We start from the raw sequence: 12,071 nt of genomic DNA, 5'->3' as shown, positions 1-12,071 counted from the left end.
GGCATTGGGGGGGGCGTATTTTGGAAGAGGTGACAATTGGATTCTATGTTTCAAGCACAATAGATTCTGGACCTGGTGTTGCTACATATGCTGGAGCTCCATTTAATCAGAGTAACTATTGAGATGCAGCTTTGCCCACCTTGCTCTATTAAGCAATCTGAAAGTACTCCATAAAGGCTAATGAACTGACTCTAATTTACTTTTTCATTGGCCTCAAACACAGGACACCCATTTTGCAGGTTTAGAGCATTGCTGCAGTTGTCATTACTTCTGTGGGATCATCTGGGAAATGTCTCGAAAAGAAATAATCCCAGACCCCACCTGAGACCACCAGAACCTGACTCTCAAGGCCCAGGCTCGGGTCATGTGAGCAAGGGCCCTTGGTGGTACTTATGTTGGCCCAGCCCATACACAGTGCGTAATGTCTGTCCATTTGGGACATTAATTTTGGAGAAAGCAGCAATGCTTGCGTTTCAACTATAGCCAGAGACGGGATGTGGCTGTTGAGTAATGAAAGAGGTTCTCATTTGCAGCATTTTGACAAGCAGTCTCCTTATTTGTGGGGAGTGTAGTTTTAATCCCTCTTTGGCCACTCCCTTCGCGGTTCTTGGGTTTGGGTGAGCCATTTAATGCCACCTTTTTGTTTCTCTCTGGATTAACGACACTGTGTTGCTGCTCTCTCTGGGATTTTTGCATTTCATTCTTGTTATTCGAGTGCTCCCTGGCTGGCACTCAGTTATGCTTGGCATGGGCTCTCTCTAGCTTCACTGGCCTAGCAGTCTTAGGAGGAGCTTCGTTCTTTAGAAATGGAACACTTTGTTGTCTTTTCAAGTAATGCTTTCCCCTTCAAAAAATGTGCTTTGTTACCCTGATACTGTAAACTTGACTGGCTTCGCTTCCATCAGTTTTGATGTGCAGGTGATTATACTGTTAGCCCTAATAGGCGATAATAACTCAGTATGAGGTACCCTCTCACCACAGAAACAGGAAGCCGAGAGGGCGCTGGGTAGTCCTGCCCAGCCTTTCTTTGTGCCTTGCATCACTGTTCTTTCTTTACTTGATCATATATAGGTTTTTCTCTGCAGACAAAATAATTTTTTTTATAGTCCTCTTCTACTTTCAATCCCAGTCCTCTACTGTACATACTCAGAATGTGGTGTCTGCAGGATCCATGTTGCCCCCTTCACCCCAAGAGGGTGAGGGAAGAGCTCTTCAGTGTTGGGATGAAGTATACCACCCCCTGACCCGAACGTCTCAACTGTACTCTTGCCCATCTCGGCAGAGACCAGTAACAGATTCAGATTTTATCCTGATGCCTCATCTGGATTCAGCATGAAACTCTGGTGTCTGTCTTTAGTTATCATGAAATCTGAAGAATTAAATGAAGAGGTTGCCATTTCTTTATTGCCCTCCCAATTGTAGTGTTTAAGCTCTTTCTGAGTCTCATGAGATTTTTCTTTATTAATAGATTATTTAGCTAGCTCAGATTTGGGGACTTCATAAGTACATATTTTCAGAGAAAGGGGGCTTTTGGTAGCTGAAGCATGATGCTCAGTTGTGCTGTTGTGCTTCATTTGGAGCCACATGAACTTTTTATTATTGGAAGTTAGAAATGAACTGATTGATAATGTAGGGGTACATTTTAGCTCTTTCTTACATTTGGGTGTGAGCTTTGTCAGTGTTAAATTCCCGACTTATTTGCCAAAGTGACTTATTTTTCTTTTCTCAGAGAAATAAGTCATACTGTGCCAGACATATCTATCCATGGCAATCTCTCCTCAGTCCACTGCTCCCTGGATTTGTACAAATACAAGCTGATCCGTGGTTTATTGGAGAACAACCTTGGAGAGCCCATAGAGGAATTTATGCGGCCTTACGATTTACAAGACCCCAGAATTCACGTGAGTGAGACCTCGTGCTATCCTGTAACTCTTAACTCTTGCAGTCACTGCCAATGGCCACCTCGCTCATGGGTCCTTCCAGCTCATCTGCGGAGAGAAGGTAGAGCAGCAAACAGATTAACATCTTGACCTATGAACCGCCTTCTCAGCTTGGCATTTTCATTTTGCAGACTATTCTAAGTGGAGAAGTGTACACGTGCATGTGCTTCCTCATCGATATGGTGAATGTAAGTCTGGAGCTGAAAGATCCAAAAGGAAAAGAAAGTCCTGGTTCCTTAGCCAGGTATGGCTTTAATGGTACTATTTTACTCCTCGTGACGGGCATCACAGTAACAGTATTGCCAACGGTACACATGTTTTGCTTTAGCATAGAGCAGAGGTTGCAGATTGGTGGTTTGTGGCTAGAGGTGGTCTACACAGTGCTTTTTGGTTGGCTAACACAGTGCTTTTTAAAAGTTTACATTCGCTGCTTTATCAGTAAAGATAGGTTGTTAGGATGTTTCAGTGACCTCTGTACCTGGTGCCGAAACTAATGGATTTGAAAGAGCTGCAGAAATAATATGAAACTTCAGTTTCCTAAGAATTGACTGGTGTTCGGTCGTGTTTTTTGTTGTTGTTGTTGTTGTTTTTTAAAAGATTTTATTCATCCATTCATGAAATACAGAGAGGGAGAGAGAGGCAGAGACACAGGCAGAGGGAGAAGCAGGCTCCCTGCAGGGACCCCGACGCGGGACCCAATCCCGGGTCTCCAGGATCATGCCCCGGGCGGACAGCAGGCGCCAAACCGCTGAGCCACCCGGGCTGCCCTGTTGTTTTTTTAATGTCAGCACTGTTTAAAAAATTGTATAGTTGACACACAAGGTTATGTTAGTTTAACATGTACAACAATGATTCATCTTCTCTGTACATTATGCTGTGCTCATCACAAGTGCAGCTGCCACCTATCAACGTAGGACATTATTACAATACCATAACTATATTCCTTGTGTTGTACTCTTGATCCCTGTGACGTCTTCACTCCCAAACTGGAAACCTGTACCTCCTACATCCCTTCACCTCTTCCCCTCCCTGCCCCAAATTGACCAGTATTTTAAAAGTATTGAGCTCTAGAACCAGGTATGGAAAGCTTGTAAAGCTGCTAATGGTATCTGTAGAATACAACTTTGATGGAATGCCGTATTTGTATAAACACTGGGAGAGACAAAAGAGCCACCGCAGTTGTACTTCAGTTGCAAGGAGAGGGGGAGACATTCCAAATAGCCTAGGGTGTAGTGAAGTGTAAGGCTTCAATGGAAAAAGTTGTATTACAGTACATTCCTAATGTAATCTTGCTGCCATGCTAAGTCATCAGCAGCTTATAAAATAATACTAAATAAAAGCTGCCACAGGGGACAAAAAGTAGGTGCCAGACATGCAGACAGCAGTGATTTGGAAAAAATGAAGACTTTTTTCCTGATGTGTCCACTGTGGTCCTCAGGCTGCTCTGCTACACAGTCGCTGTGGCTGGCTGAGCAGCCAGTGTCCTGATGTGCCAGCGAGAAAAGCAAGAGCCCTGGAGGGATCCCGAATACTTAAATGTGCCGCAAACCTTGTGGCTTTAGAAGATGGTCCCACAAAGTGCAGAGGATTCAGAAGTACAGGCTCTGGTGTGTCTGCCATAGAGGAGACCCAGAGCTGATTGGTGAGCGGCGATGATGACTGCTTCCCTTGCCAACATTTAAAAGTTGGGGACTTCACGTAAAGAGTTTGGATTTCAGCCTCTTTTGAGAAGTTGAAGGCTTTGACAATACTGGGCCTGTGTTTTCACTTGGAAGCATTGGGAAACCGAGGAGCAACTTGGGCTGCCTTCATATAGGGCATGTTTTGCCTGTTGATTCACTTAGTGTGTCACTTGCATGGTCTGGCTGGACCAAGAATTTGTGATTATTGGTGGGGAGTCTTTGAGACTGCATTGTGTTTCACACTTGAGCATCTTTTCATTTTGATCTTTTGACAACCATATGAGGTTGGGTGGATGTGACTTCTATCTTTCAGATGGAATTTTTATCTAGCCTAAGATGATATGCTAGAAAAGTGGTTCAGTATTTGAAAACAGGACTTCCAGTCTAGAGATTTCCCTACTGAAACACTCTCTTTTTTTTCTTCTTATCTTCCCCTTGAGAATCCATCCTGGCCTATATCTAACTCAGTTGAATAAATCATGGTATAACGAGCCCTGGGTCCCACATTGTCTTGTGAGCCAGTGGTTTTTTTTCTGATAATTGGGTATGCCCATAGTTTATTTATTTATTTATTTTTTTACAAAATGAAGTAATTCTGTATGGAATATCATGATGGTACTGAATAAATTATGTATTGCACATTGTAGCTTTCTCTGTCATTAAAAAAAGGGGATGGGCATTAAATGCACTTTCTCTTGGTGGATCAGTTGCATTATTTCTCTGTATGAAGAGTAGTATTTGTTTTGGTGGTTTCCAGGAAGCTATCGTGGTTATATAAAACTTTGGCAGACTTTGGAGAGAGAATCCTGCAGGCATGCTAGGAATCGACAGATGAAGGGTCTAAAGGGACCCTGACATCCCTCAGGGATTGTTACATGTTTATAGCCTTCCCAGACTTGAGATGAGAAACAAGAATGCTAATGCACCCAGAGCATACTAGACAATGTTACTCCTCATGGAGTTCTTGTGGACAAGATCATCTTCCTGGAAATGAAAAGTAAGAGATAGGGCACAATGACACTGAATCCTTTGTGAGGAGTCTGTTAACAAAATCAATGAAAGTTATTCTTCATAAAACTCAGGTACATGTAGGATTTTGTTCTGTTGTCTCGAATTTAGATAATTTTGAAAACAGAGTTTAATACCATGTCTCCCTTTTAGATTCGACTTCAAGAAATGTAAACTGCTCTATGAAAGCTTTTCCAACCAAACCAAGTCCATTAACTTGGTTTCCCATTCCATGATGGCTTTTGACACCCGCTATGCTGGGCAGAAGGCCAGTCCTGGCACGACAAACGTATTCAGCTGTATTTTTCAGCCTTCCAGGAACAGCAGCACCACCCAAGGATCCATTCAGATCGAACTGCATTTCAGGTAGTGGATCCAGATCCTGACTCTTGCCTTTCTTTATCAGAAAAACTTCCTATTGTGGTCAGTGGGCCAATGCTGTATCAGCTTTGAAACGTCACGGGACTGAGGAATCACTGAACAGATCATAGAAAATGGCTCACCAATGCAGCTCATAGTGTATTAACTTTGCATTACTATCACCATGCAGTTGCAGTAATTGGCCAAAAGATGTCTCTGTTGCCTTAAAAAAAAAGTTGAGAGCCCAGAATCTTAAAAAAAACCTCCCTTGTAGTCTGTTCTAATAGGAAAACTGAATTGAGAAAAGAAGAAATTATTCTAGTTTAAGGGGAAAGAAGACTTTTGGTCTATGGAAATTATAGGCAGGAAGGTGGTTTTGCCTTGCATTATTGTTTTATCTGTGCAAGTCTTACCCACTTTTCCATTTAAAAGGGCTTTAGCCTCTTTGGACTAGATTATGTTTTTCTGCCTAGTATTATGCTAGGCAGTGATGTGTGTAGAATGAATGTATGTTTTGGGGTCGTACAGATCTGGGCTCAAAACCTTCATCTAACACTTTCTAGCTGTGCGCCCTAGGACAAGTTCAAGCACTTTGAGCTGCAGTTTTGTCCTCTATAAGATAGAGGAGGATGACCATACCCACCTCAAAGGGTGGAGGCAGTAATTAAACAAGTAATTCTGGCCTGCTGCTTGGCACAGGTGGCAGGTCTTATTATTATTATTATTATTTTTTTTTTAAATTTTTTAAATTTATTTATGATAGTTACACACAGAGAGAGAGAGAGAGGTGCAGAGACACAGGCAGAGGGAGAAGCAGGCTCCATGCACCGGGAGCCTGACGTGGGATTCGATCCCGGGTCTCCAGGATCGCGCCCTGGGCCAAAGGCAGGCGCTAAACCGCTGCGCCACCCAGGGATCCCCTTATTATTATTATTATACTGATGTAGCTGGTGTTAATTTTATCATATACTACTGGCAGATTTTATGGCTAAGTGAGGATAGGCCTGAAAACTGAAAAATAAGGTTTGAGCTAAAATCCTCCAATGCAAATCCAAAAGGAGACCTTTGGAAGTAATGTTAGTTCTATTCTATTAGTGCTTAAGGTTTATCAGCTATGCTGTAAATACAAATTAGTAAATAAAGGGGCTGGGAACAGCTTCATGGGAAAAAAAAGATCATTGAGATTATTCTTGTATTCATATGCTTCAATGTACTTGACATTTCAATGTGCTGTGCAGTGGGTTCTCAGGGTTGAGATTTCTTTTAGGGAGAGGTCATGGTCACTTTCCATATGCTTTTAGGAAGTCTAGCAAAGTAGACAGACTTTTACCTGAACTTTTTGGATGTTCAGAAATGGGAGTGCTCATTGCCTCTTACTAATTAAGCCTTTGCAGGAGCCAGGCATTGTCCCTACCTTTATACCGAAATTCTCCTGGCAAAGTGGGTGACATTTGCCCCATCTTACAGGTGCAGCAGTAGAAGCTAGGAGGGCATTGAGTACCCCCTTCAAGGTCACATGGTGAGTGAGTGAAGGGATCAGGGCTCACACTGGGGCCGCTGATCGCAGTGCCCATGCCCCTTCTGGTAGTCATCAGGTGTGGCCACTGCATGTCTGGTGATCTGACTGACCTTGGTCAGATGCTAAGCTGGCTGTGATTTGTGGTTCTTTGGTTTAAGGATAATTATCTGATTAGGAGCCTTCCATATATTTGGCCCTTCTGCAGAAACAATTTTTGGGGGGATTTGCTATGTTATTATTGATATAGTGACCTAATCTGTCAGCTAGTTGTCACACCAATCATATTTTTAATACACAAGGAGCCTTGAAATGTTACTCTGTTTATATACCAAAGGTGTATAATTTCTTGGAGTCAAATAGTAAAGTCTTACCTTGGCTCTTGTGAACAGAGGTACTATTGTGAGTGAAAGGGGGTTAACATGTTCTCTTGATTGGAACTTTTGAACGCTTTCTGTGTCTCAAGAAGAATTGCTCTTCTGTTGGGATTTTGTGTGTCAAGTATAAATCACTTCACAGTGTTTAAAGGCTTGAAATATTTTCCAGAAAAGGGTATCAGACATACTTTGACTTTTCAGTTAGTGCATAACTCTGACGATCTATGTTCGAAATGGGGTGGAAAAATTTTACTGAGGGCAACATTTTTTCTCTATTACAAAAGAGTAAAGTGTTTCTGTGAAAAATGCTGTGTTTGTGTGAGGGAGACATGCTTCGTTTATGCCCTTTTTCTAGAGGCAGTGAGCCAGGTTTAGGAGAAACAAGAGACTAGAGATGCCAGACTTAAAAACATCTCAGAATTATGAATAGTAGCTGGAGCTCCAGAGTCACTTTTGGGCTCACAGAACAAAGTTCAACCCAGAAAACTGTAGAAAGGTGTCCCAAGCCCACTTTCCCTTGTGCTCTACCCATCTCTGCCTACTCATAATCTGGTAGGCCGCACCAGGGTTTGAGACTAGGTTTGGGGTCCTCCTTGGGCTTTCACCTCAAATAGAGAATTTGGAGTAATACTATAAAACCAGTATTGTCTCTCTCCCCCAGCTCTACTTCCAAGGTGCTTGGGTTTATGCCCACATATAAATATCATCTTATTTTTCTTCCTTCTCAGGCTAAAAGATCTGGGCTCTCTGGTCAGGTCCAGCTGGAGAATTAGTACTAGTATGTACATTTGGTGTTGGTAAAGAAGTGATCCCAGATATCAGAGAGAGAATGTCTCACTGATCTTCTTGAAATAGCCTGTAGGGAAGGCAACCGACATTTACCAAACAAAAGCCTGTTACATGCCTGGTGCTTTACTTTTTGCAGTGTTTGTATTTGCAAAATGTTCATTTTCTAAGTGAGCAGACAGGCTCAGAGAAGGTAGGTGGCTTACGCAGGATAACACAACTTGTGACTGGATTTAAGCCTGTGCTCTTTCTACTGCACCAGGTTTTCTCAGCCTCAGCACTGTTGGTGTTTTAGGTTAGACAGTTCCTTGTTGTGGGGCTGTCCTGTTCATTGCGGGATGTTTAGTAGCATCCCTGGCCTCTGCCCACGAGATGCCCATAGCAAACCATGCCCCCACCCCATGTTGTGACTGTCACATGTGTCTCCAGACGTTGCCAAAAGTCTCCTGGGGAACAAAATCATCCCTGGTTGTGAACTGCTGCATGACACTATACTGCTTTCTTATAGCATAAAAATATGATTAGCTTTTGAAAACACACATTGAATATCTTATTAAATCAGTGTTCAGAGTTTATTGATACTCAGAGTGGTCAATTTAAAAAATTGTGGAAAAACACCTGTCTGTGCAAGTTAGTAAAATACTTTTCTCCTTTCCTGTCTTATTTTTTAAAAAATCTTTTTCCTTGCAGATCTACAAAGGATTCCTCGTGTTTTACAGTAGTCCTCAACAATCTGCGAGTGTTCCTCATATTTGACTGGCTGCTGCTAGTCCATGATTTTCTTCACACTCCCAGTGATATTAAGAAACAGACTAATGTTACTCCTTCTCGCCACCGTAACTCTAGCAGCGAATCTGCTGTAGTCCCCAAAACTGTGAAAAGTGGAGTAGTTACCAAGCGGTCTTCTCTTCCCGTGTCCTCTGAAAGGCACCTTGAAGTCAAGGTCAATGTAACAGGTGAGCATATGTAGATGTGAGACATTGAGTCTCGGTCTGAATGTTAGGACTGATATGTGTCTTATTAGGATGACTCTTCTATCATCTCTGTATTTTCGTGTGAGCACTTAAACATTTGCATACAGACCAACGGACCAGCAAGTGTCACAGTTCTTGATCTCCATTTTCTGGTGTGAACTGCTGGCTCACACTCAAGGCTGCAGGGCTCTGGGTCCTCCGCTCTGCTTGCCCATGGCACATGCCCAGCTTGAGCACCGTCTGGCCAGTGGTCTTTTCCCTCAGTGTTAAATCTGGCTTCAATTTTCTGTTTGATCTATAGGGCTCCAACAGATATGCTTTACTGAGTTTTGGCAAATCTGATGTGTGAAGATCTCAGTGTTAAAGTTAAATAAGTGGGGGGATTATTTTTTTCTTTACAGAAAGAATATGTTCTTTATAAACAGATTTACTGTAGTTTTTGTTAACTAGCAAACTCTCCTAGTATATCTGTATATATTTGTGTATCTATTGTGTTTGTGATATACCCCAACTACTGCTCAGTGGTTTGGAAGAAGCTGGCTAGCACAGTGCACTTTAAATGGATTTGCTTTCAAAAGTTAGACTAAAAAAAAAAAGTTCAGCCTAAACATGGTTTTTGATGAAAATGAAAAGGAAATATGCCACGTACAGGTGAGTATAAAACTGTCTGCATTTAGTAATTTCAAAAAAATCTACTTTAAATTAGTATATGTTCTTTGTAAACAACTTAAACAGCTATGCAGGTGTGTCGTGCCTTCCACTGCCCGACTAACATTAGTATGTGAATCTACTTCCTGGGATTTTAAAATTTTATTTATTCATGAGAGAGAGAGAGAGAGAGAGAGAGAGGCAGAGACACAGGCAGAGGGAGAAGCAGGCTCCTCTCAGGGAGCCCATTGTGGGACTTGATCCCTGAACTCCAGGATCATACCCTGAGCTGAAAGCAGAGGTCAACTGCTGAGCCATCCAGGTGTCTCTTTCTGGGGATTTTATTTTATTTATTTATTTATTTTTTAAATTTTATTTATTTATGATAGGCACACAGTGAGAGAGAGAGAGAGGCAGAGACACAGGCAGATGGAGAAGCAGGCTCCATGCACCGGGAGCCTGACGTGGGATTCGATCCTGGGTCTCCAGGATCGCGCCCTGGGCCAAAGGCAGGCGCTAAACCGCTGCGCCACCCAGGGATCCCTCTTTCTGGGGATTTTAAAACAGGTCATTGCTTGGAGAAGGGATGCTTTCCTGGGCTTCTGAATATCTCATAGGCCCCCAGGAGACGTAGCTTAAAAATACATACATTCTAAAGAGAGAAGAGAAACAGCATGCCAGTCTTTTCTGTGTGTACAGTGCTCTGTTGGCTCAGCTGTGCCCGGCCAGATATAAAGAATTTGTTCAGGGTGGCAGTGAAGCAGAGTGTCGACAAACATCCTGGAGAACAAATCTTGCTGGCTGATGTCCCCAGAGTAAATGCATTGCCTCATTTGCAACAGCCTGTTTTTTCCAGCCTCCAGCCTTGGCTTGGTTGACAATGCTGTCCTTTCCAGGCACGGAGTTTGTGGTCGTTGAAGATGTGTCCTGCTTCGATACCAATGCCATTATTCTCAAAGGCACCACAGTTCTCACCTATAAGCCCCGATTTGTTGATCGCCCCTTTTCAGGGAGTTTGTTTGGCATCGAGGTAAGAAGTCTATGTGTCAATCAAAACACTGAACGATTGGCTTAAAAGAAAAGCATTTGGAAGAGAATTTTACCTCTTTAGCTTTCATTAGGGGAAATAATTGATGGAATTGGTAGACTCCAGCCCCGCCCCTCTTTGTTTGTCTTCAGATCTACCAGGTTATCCTTATGTGTGAATTCAGTCCCTCAGTGTCAGGCTGTAAACATACCAAGAGCCTAAACCTTTTTCTCTTACATCTTCCCTTCCTTAAGAAGTTCAGGGAGACCCTTCTAGTCCCCATTACAGTGTCAGGCCCCTGCTGTGCCATCAACTTTAACCGGTCTAGTCCTGGGCAAATTAGTCAGGGTAGGGAAGTGGTCCACATTTTCCCACGCCCCCTTCCCAACGTTAAGTTGTTGACTCTGAAGACCTAAGGCTTTGTGGTCACGGAAACTTGTTTATAAGAGGTGTGAAGGATTTTATGTATTGTCCTTTTAGAAATATCTAATCTGTAAAAGAATGTCTCTAGAGAGTCATGCATAACCTAACAGAGTGAGTCTCTAATAGTGCTGCTTGAGGCTCTAATTTAATCTCATAAAGGAGATACTTTGCACTAGAGTAGCCTTTGTGGCCTGAAAATTACATTATGCAATATTAAGTATAAGCTGCTCTGTTTCTTTTAAAGCTGGGGGTTGTGGAGAGGGAAGGAGAAATGAGGCAGATTATTATTTCTATCAAGTGTTCTTAATTCATTGATATCCACTAATGTTCCTCTTGTTATAATATTAGAGTCTTTCATCCAGGTTACTCATCATTTCCTTTCCCTTTATGATCGAACTTTTCATAACCCGTTCTTTCCAGTGGTATTTCAGAAGTAGAATTTATTTTCACTGTCAGCAGCCATATGGCACTTTTTTTCCCCCCCTTTTCATCAGATATAGCTAAATAAAGCCTGTAGAGATTTCACTTCTTGATTACTTGTTTCTCCCATATAAAGAAACCTTAGTTTGAGAGGAAGGGTTTACGTGCTGGTGTGATGTGAGTCGATCATGAAATTGTAGTTCATCTGCTTTGCAAACCACTCCAGTACCAGCTTTGAATGGAAAATGTTGGTGATTGATTAATGAACTGTCAGGTACAATTGGGTTTTGTGTAGCAGAAGGCCCTGAAACAAAAAAGAAAACGAAACTTTTTTTGCTCTAAAGTTTTAGAAAAACTATAGGCAAAATATTTGACATTCCTGGAAGTTCTTGTTTCTAAGGCAGCACCATTGGATCTGAATTTTAAGATCCCTCTTGTACATCATTGGGGGAGAATTTATAAAGGAAGCCAAATGAGTTGATTTTGAATATAGCATAGGAGCTTAGTTTTACATGTTTTCCAACAGCACTGGAAAATGCTCCCACCCTCCAAAAAAGGGGAAAAAAGCAAGGGAGACCAACAGGAATGCTTTCTAATGTATAGGGTTTTTTTTCTCTCTCTTTTATTTAAATTCTAGGTAGCATACAGTGCAATATTAGTTTCAGGAGTAGAATTTGGTGGTTCATCATTCACATAGAGCACTCAGTGCTTATCACATGTGCCCTCCTTAATGCCCATCACCCATCTAGCCCATCCCCTACCCACTTCCCTCTGCAACCTTCAGTTCTCCATTGTTAAGAGTCTCTTATGGTTTGTTTCCCTTTCTCTTTAACCCCCCACCCCATATGTTCATCTGTTTTGTTTTTTAAATTCCACATATGAGTGAGATCATAAGGTATTTGTCTTTCTC

The 12,071-nt window shown here is 42.1% G+C and overlaps 1 protein-coding gene across 1 annotated transcript in view; it reads left to right on the top strand.

The window, feature by feature from the left end:
• VPS13D (vacuolar protein sorting 13 homolog D) overlaps positions 1–12,071 on the top strand; it is a 240,357-nt gene that overhangs the window by 64,756 nt on the left and 163,530 nt on the right. Inside the window, exons 28-32 of the mRNA XM_077899583.1 lie at positions 1,730–1,901; positions 2,072–2,184; positions 4,784–4,996; positions 8,360–8,625; positions 10,188–10,321. Coding sequence (XP_077755709.1) covers positions 1,730–1,901; positions 2,072–2,184; positions 4,784–4,996; positions 8,360–8,625; positions 10,188–10,321 — 898 coding nt within the window. The remainder of the gene's footprint in view (positions 1–1,729; positions 1,902–2,071; positions 2,185–4,783; positions 4,997–8,359; positions 8,626–10,187; positions 10,322–12,071) is intronic.

The sequence above is a fragment of the Canis aureus genome, chromosome 5 (genome assembly GCF_053574225.1).
Source record: "Canis aureus isolate CA01 chromosome 5, VMU_Caureus_v.1.0, whole genome shotgun sequence".
NCBI lineage: Eukaryota > Metazoa > Chordata > Mammalia > Carnivora > Canidae > Canis > Canis aureus.
This window is presented reverse-complemented; position numbering and strand designations above follow the sequence as displayed.